Here is a 23,238-nt window from a genome sequence, read left to right as displayed (position 1 = left end):
GAATGAGAAAAATCTAATTTGAATGTGATTTGTTGAAATTGAATGTTGTGTGATTTTGGGGAGTGAGAAAAAAAAAAAAATATAATAATAAAACTAAAGGCTTCCAAGAGCCTGTGCTTACTCACCAGATTCTGCTTTGGTTTTGAAAATCATGTAAAAAAAGATAAAAATCCTAAAAGAAAGCCTTATAATGATTGAGGCCTTGTATTTATACTGTACTTATAAATCCCGTCATTGTAAATTGGTGTTTCATTGTATTTTTAAAATTCTTGCTAATATGCTTGGTATATATGCCATTTTGTGCTTCTTTGTTACATATATTTTTTTGTGATTAAGTGTATAACACAATAATTTAATTTTGGATGTAACATGTCTTCTGATTGGCTGACAGTGTTATGTTTATAAGCTCATAGACATAATTTTGTCATGTGACTTTGACGTCATCAACGTTTTTTTATGATTTACTCCGGATTATAATAGATTTTTGAATCAAATTGTAAAGAACGACTGTAATATTTTTCCAGCCTATTTGAAATAACATAAAAAAAGTGGTGCATTCTTTAAAATAACAGGTTATTCAGTGTGACCACATTTTTTATGGTATTTCTTCATAGACAGAAAAATATTACAGTCATTCTTTAAATTTTGACTGCTGTATTTTTTTAACATTTTTACATGTTATGTCTGTTTGTTTTGTTCACAAATCGTTGTCGATATAATGAAATTTGATGCTCCTATCATACAAGTGAGAGATTAAGATAGCTATAAAACCAGGTTTTCTACATAAAAAAAAATGTCTGTACCAAGTCAGGAATATGACAGTAGTTATTCATTCGTTTGATGTGTTGGAGCATTTGATTTTACCATTTGATTAGGGAATTCCAGTTTAGAGTTTTGTAATTATACTTTTTTTTTGTGTATATATTTCCCATCGGGTCCTTTATTAGACTGAGTCCCCTGTTGGCAGTCATCTTGGTTGAAGGATTTGCTACAAAGTTATAACACTTGGTAAGCACCTCAAAAGGAACATTCATGTCGTGTTTGGTATTATTCCATTCAGTGGTTCTTCATACACATGTGTATGTATTTCACAAAGATTCCTTTGATAAAGTGAGTTCCCTGATGGTAGCCATCTTAGATAATTGATTAGCTGCAAAGTGATAACACTTAGCCAGCATCTCATTATGAACATTTATACCATGACTGGCGACCATCTTGGATGATTGATCGCCTACAAAGTTACAATATTTGGTAAGAAACTCCATATGGAACAGTTGTGCCATGTTTTATTTCTTTCCATTTAGTGTTTCTAAAAAGGGAAACATTTGTATGTATTTCCCTTAGGGGCATATATCAAACTAAGTTCCTCTCTGGCAGCCATCATGGATGCTTGTTCGGCTTCAAAGTATCAACACTTGGTCAGCACCTCATTAGTAACAATAATGCTATGTTTTGTTCAATTCCATTCAGTGATTCTCTAAAAGAAGACATTTATAAGAATGATCAGGAGGGTCCTATGATAGACTAAGTGCACCTCCGGCGGATAATTGGTCTGCTTCAAATTAACAACAATTATTGGTAAGCACCTCATAAGGAACAAGCATGCCATGTTTGGTTTAATACCATTTAGTGGTTCTCTAAAAGAAGACATGTGAATGTATTGTCCATACGGTCATATGTTTAACTAAGTCCCCCTTTGGCAGCCATCTTGGATGATGGGTCAGCTACAAAGTAAAAACACTTGGTAAGCACCTCATAAGGAACATTCATGCCATTTTTGGTTGCATTCCATTTAGTGGTTTGTAGAAGACGTTCAAAATGTAAACTAGAGGCTCACAAGAGTCTGTATCGCACACTTGTATCTACTGTGGTTTTCGAAATCATGTAAAATCATGTAAAAAGTATTGGATACCCCATCATGATTGAGACCAAGTTTGGTTTAATTTGGCCAAGATAATATACAAAACTTGCATTTACCCCCCCCCCCCCCCCCCCCCCCCAATATGTTATATTTTTAGCCGGGTTGTCGGGAAACATTTTTGCAACAAAATACCCTAATGATGATTATGGCAATGTTTGGTTAAATTTGTCTCAATAGTTTTAGAGGACATTTTTGTCGAGCCTGTGAATTATATCACAGAAAGCTTAACATAGGGATAATGATTCGGCGGCAGCGTTAGCTTACTTCTTAAAAGCTTATTTTTTTAGGTGGAAGATCTGGATGCTTCATTCTTTGTATAATGGATGCCTCATATTACGAAGTTTCCGTCTGTCACATGTCAATTGTCCTTAACCTCATTTTCATGGACAATGATGGTTTAGTGACTTCTTAAAAAAAAAGTTGTAATTTTTTGTAATGTTTATTTCTTTCTTAATATTAGTAATAGGATAACTATACTTGCTTTGTTCGTACCTTGCAAGGACCTCATCTATTTTTATTTAATTTATTCATGCCTGCTAGACAGTTTTTACTTGACCTCGACCTCACTATAGGGATCAGTGAACAAGATTAAGTTTTGGTGGTCAAGACCATATCTCAAATACTATAAGCAAATTCATTTTTTTTACATAAATAAGGCCGTAATTTTTCTCGTTTGAATTGTTTTACATTGTCTTATCGGGGCCTTTATAGCTGACTATGCGGTATGGGCTTTGCTCATTGACCTATAGTTGTTAATGTCTGTTTCATTTTGGTCTTTTGTGGATAGTTGTCTCATTGGCAATAATACCACATCTTCTTTTTTATATCTAGTATATTCGGTGTATGAATGCTTGTAAGGTGAACATGTCCAACTGGCAGGCGTTTCATGGTTCAGTGGTTTTAGTTTTTGTGTTTTGGTCTGTTTTTTTTTTATACTGTATGTTAGATTTACTATGTTTGGTGTATGGAATCATTGTAAGGTGTACATGTCTAGCTGGCAGGAGTAATCTGACCTTAACCTCATTTTCATGGTTCAGTTATTTTTAAGGGCAATTATTCCTTTAGAGGTCAATTGACAATTTTGGTCATGTGGAATTATTTGGAGATCTTTCTTTGCTGAACATTGCTGCTGTTTATATCTATCTATAATTATATTGCAGATAATAACCAAAGACTGAAAACTTCCTAAATTCAGGGACAGCAAATCAACAACGGTTTGTCTGAATTACTTTCAATGTTAACATTCTTTTCCTTTTAAAAAGCAGAAAACAGCAAGTTCATATGTAACCATCTATAGCTAAAGGGATAAATTGAAAGTCATATGAATACAGAATTAATTAACTTGAAAGTAAATCATTGATTAGAGATGCTTCTTTCCTTTTTTTGACAAAATTGAACAAAACTGGTTGCTAAAAGCAAATTTTTCACATTTTTAAATTGAGTGCACTGATGAGTTTTTTTTTGGCAGATGAGACAGGCAACTTGTGTACAAAATTTAAATCTGGAATGTGATGAGTTTAAAATGCCACATTCTGTTTGTTATATAACATGATATGGAATTTATGCCGCATTGGATCATTCTACTATACAAATATAAGTATAAAGATACCACTAAGCGTCAAATTTATAGTAAACGGTTATGTTCATATTACTTTTTACGTTATAGTTCAAATGGGGTTCTCATTGCAGCTATTGTTTATAATTAAGTCATCATGATTTCATTCATTGGTTTGAATGTTAAAAGAAAACTTTTATTTAAAGCGCAATGTTCAATTGCAGAATAAAAGCAGTATTCCTAAAGTGTATGAAAACATAAAATGTATTTGTACGTGCTACAAAACAGTAGAAGACATAAGTGAGCCTCACTTTTCTCTGTTTCTAAAACTCATACCAATAAATATAATTTTTCCTACGCTGCATGAATATTTTATAACTAACCATACATTTGCAGATGAATTAAATAAAACCCTAACAGTGACATTATGGTTGTAACTGTTGAAGCAAATAGCAAAGAAAAACAACAATATAAAAGATATCACAATTTATTACACCAAAATTAAAATTTGGTATGGCAGGTGCCTGAGTAATAAAATATATACAATACTTTGTTACTACCAAATAAAAATATCTTTTGAACAGATCATTAACAAACTTAACAAGACATTATGAAATGGCGTAGGCTGTTTATTTTGTTGTTTTTTTTTAACTTAGTACTGACATATAAAATAATACTGTAACTATCAATCTAATGCTTATAATCTATATACTTAAGAATGGTACTAACCGAAAAGTAGAAGAAATTTGGTCAATTTATGAAGAGACATCTTGTCAACCCCAATATATTCTTTAAGAAATTATACTGACTTATGAAAAGAATTAAGAAAAAAAAAACAGGAATAGGAGAAAACTTTGCATAAAATCAATTAAGTATGGATGTTCATACTGAAAAAGGAAAATTATATCTTATATAAATAATTATTTTAACTACTACTGAACACTTAAATGCAAGTATTTTAACATTAATCATAATATCAAAAAATATTTAAGCAAAAAATTTAATTGTTTTCCCCAAACAAAATAAATTTTCGCTTTATCAACAGTTTAAAAAAATACTATAAGCATATTGTAAGTAACTTTCAAAACACATCATAGCAGAAGTAGTTTTCTTGCTAAAAAATTGTCAAGAGAATATTTTTTCGGGTTCTGGATTCCAAGATATAAGGAGAGCAATGTACTGTAACTGTTTCTATGTCTTATTTTCACTTGGAAACTTGATGTATGGCATTAGCTACATAGTCAACATTTCCTGATGTTACGCCTGCGACTGAAATTCTGCCATCTTTTGTCAGGTAAATATGGAATTCATTAATCATTCTGTCCACCTAAAAAAAAATAAACAATACATATAGGATTATATAAAACATGTTTAAACTGACCATAAAGTCAAATGACTTACTTTTACAAAATTATATTTTACAATGTAGTTTGCTCAAGAATCTGTATAACCTGTTTCCTCTATTGATGAAGCACTGCCCCCATGAATCCCATGCATTTAAATTCCTTGTTCTTTTTGAATTAACTAGTTCCACTACATCATTCACCTGTCCATATATACCCTCTTTTATGACAGTTGCAAGTATTGGATAAAAAATCATTTTCATCAAGTTTTCATTTCAAGTGGAAAATCAGGAAAAAGAAATTAATGATATTTGATTGAATAACAAATACCAGTTTTAAGTAGTTACAAAGTTTAATGTTTGATTTAAGTATTTCTTATTAACAGACACAAAATCATACGCAATAGCTAGTAAAGCAAAATACAACTGACTCTTATCTCAAAGTCAATTGGACCAGAGAAATATTTTGAGAAACATTTAGTTCTACTCAAACCAATACTGATAGCTTGACAGACAAAGGGACAGAACTCTTGGATAACTTGATAACTTTTTAGGTAGATTTTGGCCAAAATAAAAAATTGACATTGATTCAAATGTATTTTATTAGAAAACAATATAAATCGTATTATCAAACACAAATAAATAATTTTGTACGATTTTAGAATTATTTTTTTTATCTTCTTTTATTTAGATCTTTTCGAGCAAAAGAATACAAAATATTAAAGACCCTGATTGAGTAGTTTTGGGTTGTTCACTTTATCCTTACTTTATGCACAACCTGAAGCTCATTAATAATAGAAAACAATTAAATGAAAAATTATCTTAAAAAAGAAAATGCAATATCTGCAATAATGTATCACAAATCATTTATTATTTTGATCAACGAAAATCTAAGGTTAACACTCTCGGGAAAAGAATGCTAGAAATGAGGACAGCTGTCAATGTCCTGGAATTAAATTACAGGTGACTTTCATATAAACTTGTTAATCCATTTATATCCCCGAGGCCTTGAGTTGACATCCACACAACAAATGCTATTTTAAATATGCTTTTGTTTACCTTGGGACTGTAACTTTGGTTCAACATAACCAAAATTTTGACTCTTTCAATTTTGACCCATTAAGAATCTAAATACATAAACTTTGGATTCATTTATTTTCATGGATTGTGGAAAACTGGTGTTTTCTTGGATATTTGATTGTGTGGATTTGCCCATCTCCACATACAAAGCCTAAGGTATGTAAAATTTGTAATTTGTTAAAAATTTGAATTAGTGGTATGCCTGTATCCACAAAAACCAACGGAAATCAGTATCCTACAAATAATAATGAATCCACAGTATTTATATGGAACAAAAGTCAGGACCACAGGAAAATTTTGACTCATGCAAAATGTTTAAACAACTGAGTTTGAGAGTTAACTGTACTGACAGCTGTTAAGGTCAATAAACTCAGTCTAAATATTCTGCATAAAACTGTCAGAACAAAGTTAACAGACTGAGTAATTTTTATATCTCTTACCTGCTCAGGTTTCAAACCAGTAAAGCAGAACATTCCGATTTGATCAGTAATATGTTGCCAGTTATGACTTGATCCTTCACGGGCCAGCCCATCTTTCAATTTCTGTCTCATAGAGATAATACGATCAGCCATGCCTTTCACTTCTCCTAACCTGGTTATAAAAAAAAGAAAAAAATTGTGTTAGCTAAACACATTAAACAGATTTAACTATTGTAAATTCAGAAATTATTACAAGGTTTTTATTATTGTGAAGAATGCGACAGAGTTGAAAATGCAATAATCTAAATTCACATCTTGAAATATGTTATATGAATTAAACAGGATTTTTCTCAAAATAATAAAAATTAAAATCTGATTTAAGTCTAAAATGACAAAATTACAATAATAAATGCACGCAATAATTTCTGAATTTACAGTATAATAATGTAAGAATGAATACCTTACATGCATTATTACATTAAAAGATGTGGTATGATTGTCAATAAAACAATTCTCCATCAGAGTTCAAATTATGAAGAAGTTGATAACTATAGACTGGAATATCGTTTTTTACAGTGAGAACATTTTAAAAGTCTTTTACAACTTACTAAATATTTCATCATTTTGTTGAATTGTATACAAATCCTCAGATTATTTCAATGAGTGACATATATGAACTATACACCTGGTTCAATTATATTTTGTCAAATCGTTTTGATTATATTAAAAAGTTTTTTCTTAAGTAGGATAAAACAAATAATGCAAAATATCTAACAATGCCTTTCACAAGGGAGATCATTTCTATGTACATTTCACAGGGAAAATAATTTCTATTTATCATGTACTTAGACTAAATAACATATTTTTTTAACTATATGATAATAGCATAAAATTAACGTAAATTCTATATTTTTCAAATTGGTGCTTAGCAGGCTGATATGAAAAGTTTATCAAATGCTTCGAATATTATCACATGCCTTTCCGTAACGTTATCACATGGCATTCTGATGATACTCAGCAAATTCTGGAAATACACATCAATGGTACTTTTAGTGATAATCATTACAAAGAAGGGTACAAATTAAAACAATTATTTGGATACAGGAAAGTGTATTGTGTAAAATTCAATAAAAAAAAACAGACAAACAAACAAACCAACTAACAAATGATAAAATAAACGCATTTAAAAAAAAAATCCAACATGCATAGAAAGTTACTTTAAAATGATGACTTTTCCAATTAATGTGTATTATGTTTATTGTTGAATTATTTTTTAATCGTCCATATAAGAATAGATCATACTGTTGTTTTTCCTCTCTGTTGATGCATTTTATACAAAGATTTCATTTTGGATGTACTACCTTTGGGGTCTGACATCTGTAAACTTTTCACTCTTAGAGCTTCTATTTGAGAACCACTTAAAAGGATTTATATATTAATCTGTTTTTTTACTCCATTGTTGAAGCATATGATAATCATAGCATGTTATTTTTCATATCACAGGTACTATCAGCCCTTGGTCAATAACAGCCCTTGAGCCATGCGGCTCTTGGATTGATATTGAACCTAAGGCTGATAATACATGCGATATGAAAAATGCCATGCAATAATCTGATAGTATATTTCAAAGGGGAGATAATGTCTATATATATTTAACAGGGGAGATAATCTCTTATATATTTTACAGGTGCACTTTTCCATACTTCAAAGTTTTCAAGTATTAAACAATGGCAGTGAGAATGAGTCCAGAAAATATATTTGGTAAACAAATGTCCCAGACCTTTCTAAAAATAGATGAAACAAAAGATAATACATTGAAATGTCTCTTCTGCTATACTGATCATCATTGTTTTTATGTTAACAGCCTTTGAGTAACCCATAAAGTTAAGATTAATCAATAATTCACTTAAATGAGGTCAAGGTCAGATGGGCCCTGCCAGGTGGACATGTACACTGTCCAATTCTTCCATACACCAAATATAATATCTGAGAACCAAACTTAATCTTGAAATCTTAATATTGACAATGATCTATTACTAATACAATGTAGTGACAAAGGAATGAACTTGACCATAAATACTTTAGCACTGATCCATGAAACGAGGATCTTCCAAACATCAAATTCACCAAGCTTTCATTTCAGCTGACCAAATAGTTTCACGGTCGATGATGGAAATGAAATTTTGAAATGTTTTTCACTTTACATTATGATGAGAAGGGAATATAACAAAAATTTGCCTAGCTTTAAAAACTCCCCAACATTTTTTTTTATTCTGGAATGGTCATCATTTTTATTAAGACTAACATACCACATATTTCTGAGTTCTGGTGAATTGAGTACTCTGTCCACAATTCTTGCTCCATGTATAGGAGGACTGGAATACATAGCTCTGATGAGGATTTTGACTTGTGACATAACTCTATCTGCTTCCTCTTTTGAGGAACAAACAAGTGTGAAAGCACCAGCTCTTTCGCCTACAAAGGTACATGTACATATTGGTCAATATTACAACAAGAGTGCACACACTGAAATGTCTCGCCTTCTATACTAATCATTGATATTATGTTGATAGTCCTAAGTATAAAGCTAAGCTTTATTAAAACTGTCACATAAACTTAAAATTAACCAAGATAACTAAACAAAGACAAATGAACCTTGAAAATGAGGTCAAGGTCAGATGAACCAAGCCAGGCAGACATGAACAGCTAACAATGCTTCTATACAACATATATAGTTGACCCTTTACTTATGGTTTAAGAAAAATAGACCAAAACACTAAAACTAAACACTGTGCAATGAACCGTGATGAGGTCACGGTCAAATAAAACCTGCGCGACTGACATAAAGATCATAAAATATTTCCATACACCAAATATAGTTGACCTATGGCATATAGTATTAGATAAAAAGACCAAAACTCAAAAACTTAACTTTGACCACTGAACCATGAAAATGAGGTCAAGGTCACATGACATCTGCCCGCTAGACATGTACACCTTACAATCATTCCATACAACAAATACAGTAGACCTATTGCATACAGTATGAGAAAAACAGACCAAAACACAAAAATTTAACTATAACCACTGAACCATGAAAATGAGGTTAAGGTCAGATGACACCTGCCAGTTGGACATGTACACCTTACAGTCCTTCCATACACTGAATATACTAGCCCTATTGCTTATAGTATATGAGATATGGACTTGACCACCAAAACTTAACCTTGTTCACTGATCCATGAAATGAGGTCGAGGTCAAGTGAAAACTGTCTGACAGACATGAGGACCTTGCAAGGTACGCACATATCAAATATAGTTATCCTATTACTAATAATAAGAGAGAATTCAACATTACAAAAAAATTTGAACTTTTTTTTCAAGTGGTCACTGAACCATGAAAATGAGGTCAAGGACATTGGACATGTGACTGACGGAAACTTTGTAACATGAGGCATCTATATACAAAATATGAAGCATCCAGGTCTTCCACCTTCTAAAATATAAAGCTTTTAAGAAGTGAGCTAACACCGCCGCCGCCGGATCACTATGCCTATGTCAAGCTTTCTGCAACAAAAGTTGCAGGCTAGACAAAAAAGATAAATTATTTCATTCTATAGATTCTTCCATAGTAAAATCCAGGGTTTGACAATAATTTTTTTTAAAGTCTTTAAAATAATTTGCACTGAATATTCTCTTTCAGTATGCAACATTTTAATTTGTAGCATATACTATACTAACAGTTGATTTTTCAAAACCTTCCTAAATTTATGTTTAAACAATTCTCATTTAAGTTTTATTTAATAAATAAAATAATGTCAAACTTTCTTTCATTTAGAAATTACATCAATCCAATAATTTTCAAATGATATAATCGTTTTTGTAATTTTGAGATATGTTGTAGATTGAGAAGATTGGAAAAAAAAAATCATGAAATAAAAATATTCAATTTTTTATTAAAATAAATCATTCTCAAACTTTGTTAATTTTGTAAATTCACTGAAACTGTACACTTTAAATTTTCTAGAACTGGAAATAAAATAGACAACTTTATTTTAATTAAAAAGCATTATCTAATTGTGTATTTTTAATAAATTAGGCAATTATTTTTACCATACAGTCCCATATTTTTGGCATATGACTGACAGAGAGCTATTTCATGTCCATCAGCAAGAAAATGTCTGACTGCAAAGGCATCTTTGTTAATATCCCCACTCGCAAATCCTTGGTAAGCCATGTCAAAGAAAGGGTATAACTTTTTCTGCTTCATCACGCTGCTAATTTCCTTCCATTGTTCTGGCTGTAAATACATTGGTTAAGGTAACTCATAAAGCTTCATTTCATGGAAATCTTAAAATATTTGAGTGAGATTTATACATGCTTTATGAGAAATAATATTTTCGTTACATTTTTCAAATATTAAATGAGAAATATTTTGGTTCGATTCATACATGTTAAATGAGAAATATTTTGGTTCGATTCATACATGTTAAATGAGAAAGCATATTGATTAGCTTTATGCATGTTTGTTTTTATTGATGTAAGATATTTTAATGTTTATTTTCAAATCATAACGTGTTGTATAGACTGATCTTACCTTAGGGTCTACACCTGTGGGGTTATGAGCACAAGCATGAAGCTGATCTTACCTTAGGGTCTACACCTGTGGGGTTATGAGCACAAGCATGAAGCTGATCTTACCTTAGGGTCTACACCTGTGGGGTTATGAGCACAAGCATGAAGAACAACTACACCACCCTCTGGAATTTTCTGAAAAAATATATGAATTTTAGTTTTTAGCCATTATACTAAATACAAGATCACAAAAGTTCAAGAATGTTAAAACAAACTATGTATCTTAATAACACTCATTTTTTACAAAGACAAGGCTCAAAAACATTATGACCTCAGATATATCTATTCCCTTATTTTTACAATTAATTTGGATTTTAATCTGTATTGTATATGTTAGCGGCAATAAGTAAAATTAGGAGGCTGAAATTAGGCATTAAGCTTAAATCCTAGGCAATAAGCTAACGCCTAGGCATTAAGTTATTAATTTCAGGCATTAAGCTTATTTCCTGAAATCTGATGATGATTACTGGTATTCATCTTATTGCCAAACATAATTCTAGGCAATAAGTAAACTCAGGAATTTATACATATTGGGTGATTTATTCTTGATATAGAGTCGTTTTTCAATTATATTTCTAATTCTACATTTATTAATATACATTCATTTGACAGATCTTCAAATTTAGTAAGTTTATTTAGTAATTTAAGCAGTTTAAAAACAGAATTAACTCATATTTTTTTCATGTTTGTGTGGTATTACTAAGTATCAAAAAGACTTAAAAAAAGTAATTGTATCCAATTGAAAAAGAGGGAGATTCTATAGAATAATTATAACTATATTTATTTGAAAATTTGTACACTTCATTAGTCGACCTGGTTTGAACTGGTCAAAAGTAGACCAAATTAAGATATGATTTTTTTTTATCACACCATTTTCCATTTTTTTATTGGATAAGTAAATTGTCTTTGTTAATATTGTACAATTTGTGATAACAAAATGATTTTTTAACACAAATTTCTATCAAGTTTTTATATTTCGAAATTATTATTTGATGCATTTTAATATAAATAACATATCTTATTAGTGAATTTATTTCTGGTCTCTTGTGGAGATTGTCATATGGCAATCATGCCACATCTTCTTTTTTATATTTAGGATGACACTGGTCCCTGTACTTTTGCATCATAAAAAATCGGTGAAATTCGATTTTTTTCTTCTGCTCAGGCTTAAATTAAAATATTGTTTGTTTGCAGTTTATCGACCGACCCTTGAAAATCCTCCCGACTGTGAAAATTTTATTGCTTTAAATTTGAAGAAATTTTTTTTAATACTTCTATTGACGCGATCCGGAACTTTGGGTCCTTTCCGGAAATGATTTAAAGTCTGGGTCAATTACGCATTTCAAGTTCAGTTTTTCTTAGCTTCCTGTCAAGCGTTCATGTGACCATTTAATGATAAAGCACATGGAAATTGTTTACAGGTATCCATGAAGTCACGGAGGGGTACTTTACGCTGTCGTCTCGTGTCAATTTTAAGACAAATAACAAACAAAAAAGTTTATTAGTAAACTGTTTATACAGATTCAGGCACATGTAATGATGTGTGATGATATCATTGACAATGATGCAGCGGATATTCATAACTGACACGATAACCATTCTGTCTTAAACAAATTGGGTACAGAATCTGTGGAGCCTGACTTTATGGAACCAATTTCAGTGGTTAAATAATTCAACAGCAGCTTGAAGTATGGCATATTTTCTACAAATCGTTGTGAACTCCTCCGTGATTTAAATCTTCATGGATATCTGTAAACACGCCTGTACGGAGGAAGGTCTCATTTGAAATGTTAATGGATATAGATCATGCCAAATCAATAAGAAGCAACCCTTACTACACAAAGATGTAGAGAAAATGAATGGTTAGCTTGAAAAATAAATATACTCTCTCTATATTAAATCGATTGCAATGAGTATGCTCCTTTAGGATAAGGGGGGCTGCCCCACTCATTGCAATTATTCTCTTTCTTACAATATTAAATATACCGAAACTGTGTGGCCTGTGTGAATTCAATTAAAACATGTCCTTAGGAGCTATGCTGCCAATTTTTTTTATGCATTAAAAACATTTCAGTACAGACCATTCACTTTTAATGGGGTGCTATGGATTTCACCCCAAACTTTAGATTTCTTTGGTTTTCATTAAAGCCTGGCAAAAATATAACCTTATCACATATAATTAAATATTGTTAGAAATATGAAAACAGTTGAATGTCTTAATACTTTTTTTTCAAGTTGCCTTTTTTTTCAATTGAGGAAGATTCAATGGTTATTTTTTTTTATTATTAAAAATACACTTTTTAATACATTGTCTTATAAATCTTTAATATCTACATTTTTCTCTACTCATGAAAACATTCTAGTCAAGAAGCATACATGTCTGAATATATTTCTTTAAAACAGTTCTAGTCATAATGACATTCCTTGTTTATAAGTGTTCCAGTATTGAATAATTATACCATATGTCATAAATTGGATAATGACACTATGTTAAAGTTTCAGTTTTGGTTAAAAAGTTTTATCTGAAAATGCCTGTTCATTTGATGTTGGTTTTCAGCATGTCCAGTGTTTGTTGTTTTAAAATGTTTTTCTTTTCTTCACAAGAAACTTGGTTTAGTGTAACTGCTTGTTTAAACTGTATTTTGGCTGATAAAATAAAATATTTTTCCTACCTACCGACCCTTCAGTCTGAAAGTACAGTCGGAAAACTGCAAACAAACATATTTTTAAGGTTGGCCTCATTTTCAAACGTATGTTATTTTGCAGTAATAAAATAAAATAGTTGAAGTATTCAGTATTTATATGAAAGATGCGCGAGATTTTCCTATGAACTTTTAAGTATGAAACAGTGACGCTTCGAATTCAGGTCCCTTCCTTCCAATCAAATTCAATCCAGGCTATTTCAGAAAAAAATATAGTGAGGGTTGAAAGGCACTTGAACTATTATTGTATGGGTGGGGTAGGTCACCAAGTTCAAATTATGTGGTTATGTATGCAAATGAATATGTAATTGTATGGGTAACAGCCATAAAGAAAAGTGACTTCCACCTTTATATAGGTTACTTACAAATACCTGAATTAGATATGTTTCCCTTTAAAATCATAAAAACAATAAAGAAATACAAAATTAAAGATAAAAAAAACCTCAAATTAATTTCTTTCAACAGTTTAAAACTCACCGAAATATCTTCTAATGCTCCATTAAAATCGAAGCCACAGGTTTTAGGATCATAATATCTGTAGGATTGGACATCCATACCAGCATGTCTGAAAATATAAATAATTATTTTTTTAATAGATATTCACTGCTATTAACATGATTAACTTCAAATCTTTTCAGTATTTTCACAATAAGCAATTAAGCATGGAATACTCACATCTCAATCTCTGCAACTGGCTTTAAACCAGAAAATTCTCACTTTTTTACAAATTCAGGATATTCCCATAATTGTAAAACTTGCTTAAGTCCCTAACGTGACGGTACCCAATTTGCACCTATTTTGACAGGTTTTTTATCTACGTTTTTTTATGATGAAGACAAAAATGTCCATTCTGTGTTTATTTTGTAGCCGTATCCTTCTTTATTATAAAGGTACACTAATTTGATTTTTATTCCATATGGAATCATAGAAAAATTGGTCTAAACTGACCTCCAAACCATCAATGATTCTGAAATGAGGAGTACCCAAATTGCATCCATGCTTAAATTCACATCGTCAAAAGTCTAATAACAGAGGTTTTGTTTAATTTCTTCAAATATTTTGAACAATTGGATATTAGTCCATGCTTACTCTTCATTATTTTTTAAATGGATACTTGTAACATATTGTATTTGCTCATTTTAAAAAGATGACGTTTTGATGACGTCGCATGGCGCGACGTTTCAGTACATTTTGCTTTTTCAGTAAATATTTCATCTGTTGATAAATACTTGTGCATATCTAAATAGTTTTACCTATGTTGAAAGATGTGCTTAGTATCAAATCATAAAAATACAAATTGTTTAGTCTCTGAAATCTTGTAAGATTTTCGCTGCTAGTTTTGCTAAATAGGTGCAATTTGGGTACTCGGTGCAATTTGGGTATCGTTACGTTAATGTCTTCACTGTTCATTTATTATGGTTTCAACATAAATGAGAAAGCAACCTTTGGAAAAAAAATTTCAAAAGACACCCCCACCAGTGTCACTAGGGGAGAAGGAACTACCAGGTTTTCCACCACCAGTGCCACTAGGGGAGAAGGAACTACCAGGTTTTCCAGTGCCACCAGGGGGGAAGGAACTACCAGGTTTTCCAGTGCCACTAGGGGAGAAGGAACTACCAGGTTTTCCAGTGCCCACTAGGGAAAAGGAACTACCAGGTTTTCCAGTGCCACTAGGGGAGAAGGAACTACCAGGTTTTCCAGAGCACTCCATTACCCAACTACATTCAACCTGGAATTCCACAATTTTATTTTGTCAGTCTTTTAACATTTTTTTTCTTTCAGCCATGTTGTTGTGAAACTCAACAATTAAATTAACGGATATTCAAATGTCCCTTTTTATCTTCACACTTTTTTAAGACTTAATGTACTTACTTGAAGATTGGAATATGGTTTCCCCAGGTTGGTGTTGGTGTATAAAATGCTTTACTTTTTGCGTAGAACTTTGACTGCAAAGGGAAAAAAAGTTAAATTTATTAATTCCACAAGTTGAGTCAGTAAGATAATGAATTTAGATGTTCATGATGTTTTTGGTTACATAGTAAATGATCATATAAATCATGATTGTTTCCATATAATATATACAATGTATAATTATTATGGGTTATGTTCTGTAAGCATGGCACTAACAACAATGCTGACTTATAATAAATGTCCAATTTAGCTCATTAATTCTTATAAGAAGCACCCAGAGAAGAGACACAAGATATCAATACTTCTTTTAAGTATAAGAATTAATAGATATACATATATATTTCATTTCTCTCAGAGCCTCAAACAAGACTAGCCTAGACCTTGGTAATTTAAATTAGAGACTTAGAAAATATCTTTACTTACAAAAAAGGCAGCGCCAAGTCGTAAAGATCCGGTTCCAGAAATGCCTTGAACTGTAACATTCTGTAACAAACATCATAATCAACATATTAAGTTCTGCATGTACGAAATATTGATACAAGCATGGTAACTCAAATATACCTAGTTTTAACTCATCTTATATTAAAATATAAACTGATTGTTTTTGTTGTTCAAAATTTATCAAATGGATTAAAAACAAAATAAGGGTTAAACGTACTTATAAAGATAGACTTATATAAATGACATATAAACATTATTTCTTTTTAGACTTGTGAAATGAATTAAAAAGTACTTGATTAAACCCCTCACATTTGTGTCTGAGCCATGTGAACCATGTTGACTGTTATGGTTCACTGTTGTCTGTCATTGTTTGTACTTATATCTTAAGTAAGATGAGTCCTTTAAGAGTTGATCTGGACAGCTGTACTGTCATCTATAGTTTTTGGCAATTCCAGATTTTTTTAAATGTTTTATTGTGACTATTTTTATAAATCTTTGGAAATGACCATGAAAACTATTTCTCTTTCTTACACATCATGTTAGTTATTTTTTTTTTTTTTACTTTTTCTAATTCTGAGTGATCTTTCTTCATTTAAGATGGTATTGTTCTATCTCATGGCAGTTATCAGTTCTAAGTAGAATCACATCATTTCAACATATCAAAATATATGTAATATCAGTAGGTTTCTAGAACTATTCCTTACAATTCTTTCTATACGAAACCATGAACTGTTCTAATAAAACTCATCTTAGATACCAGGATTGAAATTTTGTATTTGCGCTAGATGCAGTACTAAATTTCCTGCACAAAAGACTTATCAGTGACACATGAATAAGCAAAAGTTTAAAAAAGACCAAATAAAGTATGAAGTTGAAGACAGACGACTTATTATGACTTACAAGACCATCTTTGATAACTGAGCTGTCAGCACCAAATGCTAATTCAGCAGACGCTTTACAGAAAGTTGGAGGACCACTGATTGGTGCATACTCATGATCAACGTTCTCATCCAACATTTGTTTCTCTGCCTAAAATATATAAACATAATAATTTGGATTATAAACCTCAATAAGACATTAATATTGGTACATCATATTTTAATCTTTTAAACAAATTAAGGTGATAAATCACACTCCAGGGAGATAACTCTTTAAAAATCATCTGAATGTTTTAATCACATTCTATTGTACATTATATCTGTAACATTGTAATTTACATCATAATTTAATTAACTTTAGAATTACAAGTGTAAAAAATCCTGTTGTCAATTTTTACCTAATTGTAACATTAATAATGTCTTGTAAACATACTAAGTTTCTGGTTTCAAATGAGGAACATCCTATCCATGCATGTATTCATTTGTACAACTATTGTCACGTCATGTAAATTTTTATTAAAGAAAACACCTTGAGGTGCAAAGTGCAAATCAAAAACCAGTTCCAAACTTACAAAAAAAATTCAGCTTTTATCATTTATTGTAACGCAAGAGTGCACACGCTGAAATGTCTCGCCTTCTTTACTAATCATTGATATTATGTTGATAGTACTAAAATAAAGCTTTATTACACCTGTCATAAAAACTTAACATTAACCAAGAAAACTAAACATTGACCTTTGAACCATGAAAATAAGGTCAAGGTCAGATGAACCATGCCAGGCAGGCATGTACAGCTAACAATTCTTCCATACAACAAATATAGTTGACCTATTGCTTATAGTTAAAGAAAAACAGACCAAAACACAAAAACTTAACACTGAGCAATGAACAGTGAACATGAGGTCAAGGTCAAATAAAAGCAGCGCGACTGACATATAGACCATAATATATTTCCATACACCAAATATAGTTGACCTATCACATATAGTATTAGAAAAAAAAGAACAAAATTCAAAAACTTAACTTTGACCACTGAACCATGAAAATGAGGTCATGGTCAGATGACACCTGCCAGATAGACATGTACACCTTACAATCATTCCATACATCAAATATAGTAGACCTTTTGCATTCAGTATACGAAAAAGAGACCAAAACACAAAAACTTAACTATAACCACTGAAGCATGAAAATGAGGTCAAAGTCAGATGACACCTGCCAGTTGGACATGTACAGTGCTTCCATACACTTAATTTACTAAACCTATTGCTTATAGTATCTGAGATATGGACTTAACCCCTAAAACTTAATCTTGTTGACTGAACCATGAAAATGAGGTCAAGGACATTGGACATGTGACTGACGGAAACTTCGTAACATGAGGAATCCATATACAATGTATGAAGCATTCAGGTCTTCTACCTTCTAAAATATAAAGCTTTTAAGAAGTTAGCTATAGCTGTTGGATCACTATCCCTATGTCAAGCTTTCTGCGACAAAAGTTGCAGGCTTGACAATAAAAATTGTGAAATCAAAATATTCTAAAAATTATGCCATTTTTAAAAGAAACATTACAACAGCTTTTAAATTGTTTATTTTCTTTTAAAGGGGCACTAGCTATGAGACACATAAAAAAAAATTAAATTATGATTTTTTTGGTTCAATCATTAATTAAAAGTGAAATAGTGAAATAATAATTAATTTGCTATTAGCAGACAGTATGTTTTTTGTCAAAATAAGATAAGAAACATTGATGATGAATTATTTACTTGCAAGTGAATAATTCGACCTCACTGAATCCATATTCATGTGAACTTTAATTCAACTCTGTATACGTAGCTAGAGATGGATTATGCATGATTGATAAATGTTAGGATATCAAAAGAAAAGAATGTCAACATTGAAAGTGAAACAAAGGAAAATCATTTGATTGACTGATTCTATCCACTAAAATCATTCTTATACAGGAAAAATCGAAAACTTAACTTATATTTACAACCTTAAAATTGAAATCAAATAAACATAGAAAAATCCATTTGCATAAATATATCTATTTATATTTGTTTATATCGTGTTATATGACCGTCGGTTGTTTTGGGGTCATCTTAATAGATAAATAGTTAATCTTAATAGATAAATAGTTAATTAGATGGCATATTTTGATCCTTAAATTCAATCAAAAGTATTTTTCTGCAAGTATTTGTGTACTTACTGTTTTGACACATTGAAGAATAAATGGTTTCCCTTGGTCATCTCTGTAAGCACCTGCTCCAAGGCTAACTTTTTTGGGATTTGTATCTTTCTTGAAAGCCTCTGTTAAACCTAAAATAGCATCTGGTGGTCCCATTTCTACATTGCCCCATGTTGAACTGAATTAGAAAATTAATGATACAAATTTATTTTCAAGTTGGAATAATATTCATCTACAATATAACTACATTTTACAAATGAAAGGTGAACCAACGCCTGATGAATCTGTAGTACGATAGAGTCCCTAAAGTGAATACCTCAGGTATGCAGAGTTGTTATGATAAAAAGCATAATATGTAGAGAGTCGTATAACAACACTTTAGGGACTGCTGTAGAATTTTTATTGATTGACATGTTTCGGTGCCTAGGGCACAGTCATCATTTCCTAAAACAATATATAAAAGCATGCTGAAGTACAAAATCGGGTTGTAAAAATTTAAACGTCACAATGTTACTTTGGTAAGTAACATTATAAATAGCAACTAAAAGTGAAAGTTCATTGTAAGTATAAAATTGAGAATGGAAATGGGGAATGTGTCAAAGAGACAACAACCCGACCATATAACAGACAACAGCAGAAGGTCACCATTGATAGGTCTTCAATGCAGCGAGAAATTCCTTCAGCTGGCCCCTAAATAAAAATATATGTAAGTAAACTATAAAAAGAAATTAAATAAAATGTTTTTGTTGTGAAAATGTTTGTTAAAATTATTCTGCCAAGATGTACATGTAATTGTCCTCTTGCACAGTGGAACGAATTATACAATAAGTTGTCAGGCTTTGTATAGGTTGTGTGTTCATTTAACTTTCTTCACCAAAATAGTTTGATGAACGAACACACAGTTAAAATTCAGCATAGACTAGTGGTTACAGGTATGAATCCTGCAAAATATCAGTAATTATCAACAGGGACTCCTGAGTTCCTGCACACAAAAAACAACCAAAAATCAACCAATTAATATACATTTGAATTGTTGATAATGATTAATTTATGAGAAATAAAGAAAAAAATGTATTTAAATAATATTTGATATTTGTTATAGTATAGAAAATATATATATCACATTATTTATGATATTTTATCTGGTCTTGCTAATAGCAGGAATAGTACAATGCATGAGGTTAGTCATGTTAGTGTCACACTTTCTTAGACATACATTTTTTAATTTAAACAGGATAAATATTGAAAATAAAGGATGTTGTTTTAGTGTTACTACATTTGTATTTACCAAATAATTATGTTTGTAAGTTTGTGGGACAGGATATATGTTATGTCATTTTGTTAAGGCTCATCACATTTATATAACATTTATCCTGTTTTAACTATTCTTGACAAATGTCATTAATGTCACTTGATCTTTTGTTTAATTCAGTGCAATAACAAAATTTTGAATGCAAGTGTCTTCTATATGAATTTATATACATGTATATGTTGCCAATAGGCCACTTTTGAGTTTGTTGCATTTCCATAAACAATTTTCATTTTAGTGATCATCATTTGTCCATTATGGGGCATTGTTACTTCTTTTCCATGTTGAACAACGGTTGATAAATATGATGCTACAATGTACATGTATCATTGTATATTGCACAAACTTTTTGCAAATTCAATTCTTATTATTGATAATCAGCACTGTCATTAGAGAATACTGATTAAGTACCTAAGGAATAAACATTATTTCTAGTTTATCCTACAAAATGATGATCATGAAGACCTAAGATAAACTATAATTGTGCAGGGATACAAATTTAAACAGTGCCCAGTTTCTGGCTAAATAACATGAATAATGACTTCAAATAGACCTGCATAATTGGAGAACCTTTTCTGTGAAGGACACTACAAAATGGTCTATTTCATTTGATTTTTTTTTCAACACCTCATACATTTTACATGTACATGTTCCTTGTTCCTATTTTTACAAATTACATGGACATTTACATGTATTTACTTTTTAAAATTTCAAAGCAAATTCAACCTTACAATAAATCAACAAGATAGTGGTAAATCATAAGTATGTTTTTTTTTTATAAATGACCCCACTGATGATGATCTCTCTGCTGTTTCTATTCAATCGAGACAGATTTCCAATTAGCATTAAGGTGTATAATCCACCTATTCAGTAGGGTGGTAATTCCCTTTACCATGTTTACCGTCAGACATCAAATATTTTCTGAAATTTTCGGCTAGCGTTAACGTCAAATTGGTTAAAATTTTACCGGTCAAATGTCTCAAATAATTATCGTGTATTGACTGTTATTTTTGGAGAAAAAAAACACATGATTCGTCAAAGTCAGCTGATTTTTATCTTCTAAAAGAAAGTGAACATTTTATCGTCATGCACTAAAAATTACATTACCGATCAACTTTATTTGCCAAGAATTTTTACCGTTGTACGTCATGTAATTGCACATTACAAAAAGTTGTACAGTAGACTCCGGCCAATCGGATACCCAAAATGTCAGCTAAAAATATCCGATTGTCCGATATATTCAATTAGCCGATGAACGTATATTCCTCCAAGTTTTTTTTTCAAAATTGACAGACACGACCCTAAGATACCAATAGCTATTATAGCTGCTTTATTAATGGAAATTTGTAACTAATCTCAATGTTTTTTCAGGTACAAGTTCGGATAATTCGGTTGATTGAGTAATAGATCGATCAGTTGATTATAATGTATTTTGTTTATCTATCAGTCTATTGATTTTTTAATTATGTGTTGATTATCTGAATAAAATATGTACCTCTTAAATAATGAGACTTGTTGTTTTTGCATGATTTGTTTCATATGTGTGTTAAAACAGGTAAAGTTAAAAATAACTATGAATTCTCGGAAGTAGGCCACAGGTAAATCTATTAATAGCTACGAGTTCTCTAAACTATAATCGAACTCGGATCTAATTTTCTACAGTTTTTTATTTATGAAACACATTTCCAATTTCAAGTAATACAACTATTTTTATGATTATAAAATTGGACATCAAGATGAGTAAAATTAATTTGCTTTTCTATATTATCTGTCATGGTTCAAAAATAAAAGGCTGAATATTATGTAAATTAGGAAAATGGCGTACGTGTGTACAAGTTACATAATTCTATTTCACCTGGGATATGCTATTGACACACGATTCCTTATTTTTACACGGGACTTCTATATATATTTTAATAAATTGTTGAGAAAGAGGTACATTTCATTCATATTTAATAAACATTGATGAACATCACGCACAGTTTATCATTTCTGTCGTGTACTTGTTGGTGAAGTAAATGATAACGATCACATTTGGATAAACACATAACAAACACATCTTAGGCAAAACATAATATCAGATTCATAAAATAAACAAGACAAAAAGAAAAAATATGTTTTATTTGTCTATAAAAGATCGTTTTTATTAATAAAATGAAACATTTCTGTACTGAAGTTTTCTTAAACTTCGTAATGGCGCAACTTCCGGCTTCATTTCCTGTCAAGAAAAATATGAAATTATTTAAAAATATTCGATTGTACATGGTTTTCACACATTTTTCATGAATATTCCTATCCGATTAGCCGATATATTCTAATAACCGATATTCGATTATCCGATGTATTTTGACTGAAATGTATAGGGAATGGTTCGGTGTTTTGAAATAATATTACAATAGCCGATATATTCGTTTAACCGATATCCGATTAGGTGGAGTCTACTGTATCAGACTGGTATATGAATATAAATAAATAGTCAGGAATTCAAAACTATTAACCGAAAAAAGTAGATGCATAATTATTTTTCAGATTCTGCACAAAAAAATAATGATAAATGAATAGAAAAAAATCCCATACATAATAAATATAAATATGTGCACGTACCTTTGCTTCACATTTGTAGCTGATGCATATTGTGGTAGAAACCGAATAAGATTTGACGATTTAACGGCTTGACGGAGTGCCATGATCAGAGATGTTGCGGATTCAAGGTCAGAATTCGTGGTGTAAAGGGAAGAAACTCTAATGTCACTCTAAGTTATGAGAAACATATAAACAAGAATCTTACCCGAGCTTAATATGAAATAAAAACTTTATAAGGAAATAAAGTAATATATTTTCCCACAAATATATC

The 23,238-nt window shown here is 30.8% G+C and overlaps 1 protein-coding gene across 1 annotated transcript; it reads right to left on the bottom strand.

Annotated features, from left to right (window-relative positions):
• Positions 1–3,947: 3,947 nt before the first annotated feature.
• On the bottom strand, positions 3,948–23,147 carry LOC143078860 (aspartate aminotransferase, mitochondrial-like). Its single transcript, XM_076253881.1, has 11 exons — positions 22,989–23,147; positions 19,097–19,253; positions 16,907–17,035; positions 15,989–16,048; positions 15,527–15,600; positions 14,132–14,219; positions 11,019–11,087; positions 10,431–10,617; positions 8,627–8,792; positions 6,339–6,489; positions 3,948–4,803 (listed from the first exon to the last, which is right to left on the bottom strand). Exons 1-11 carry the CDS (start codon positions 23,069–23,071, stop codon positions 4,681–4,683), a joined length of 1,287 nt encoding a protein of 428 aa, XP_076109996.1. The 5' UTR covers positions 23,072–23,147; the 3' UTR covers positions 3,948–4,680.
• Positions 23,148–23,238: the final 91 nt, after the last annotated feature.

This window comes from Mytilus galloprovincialis, chromosome 6, assembly GCF_965363235.1.
Source record: "Mytilus galloprovincialis chromosome 6, xbMytGall1.hap1.1, whole genome shotgun sequence".
In the NCBI taxonomy this organism is placed as follows: Eukaryota; Metazoa; Mollusca; class Bivalvia; order Mytilida; family Mytilidae; genus Mytilus; species Mytilus galloprovincialis.
This window is presented reverse-complemented; position numbering and strand designations above follow the sequence as displayed.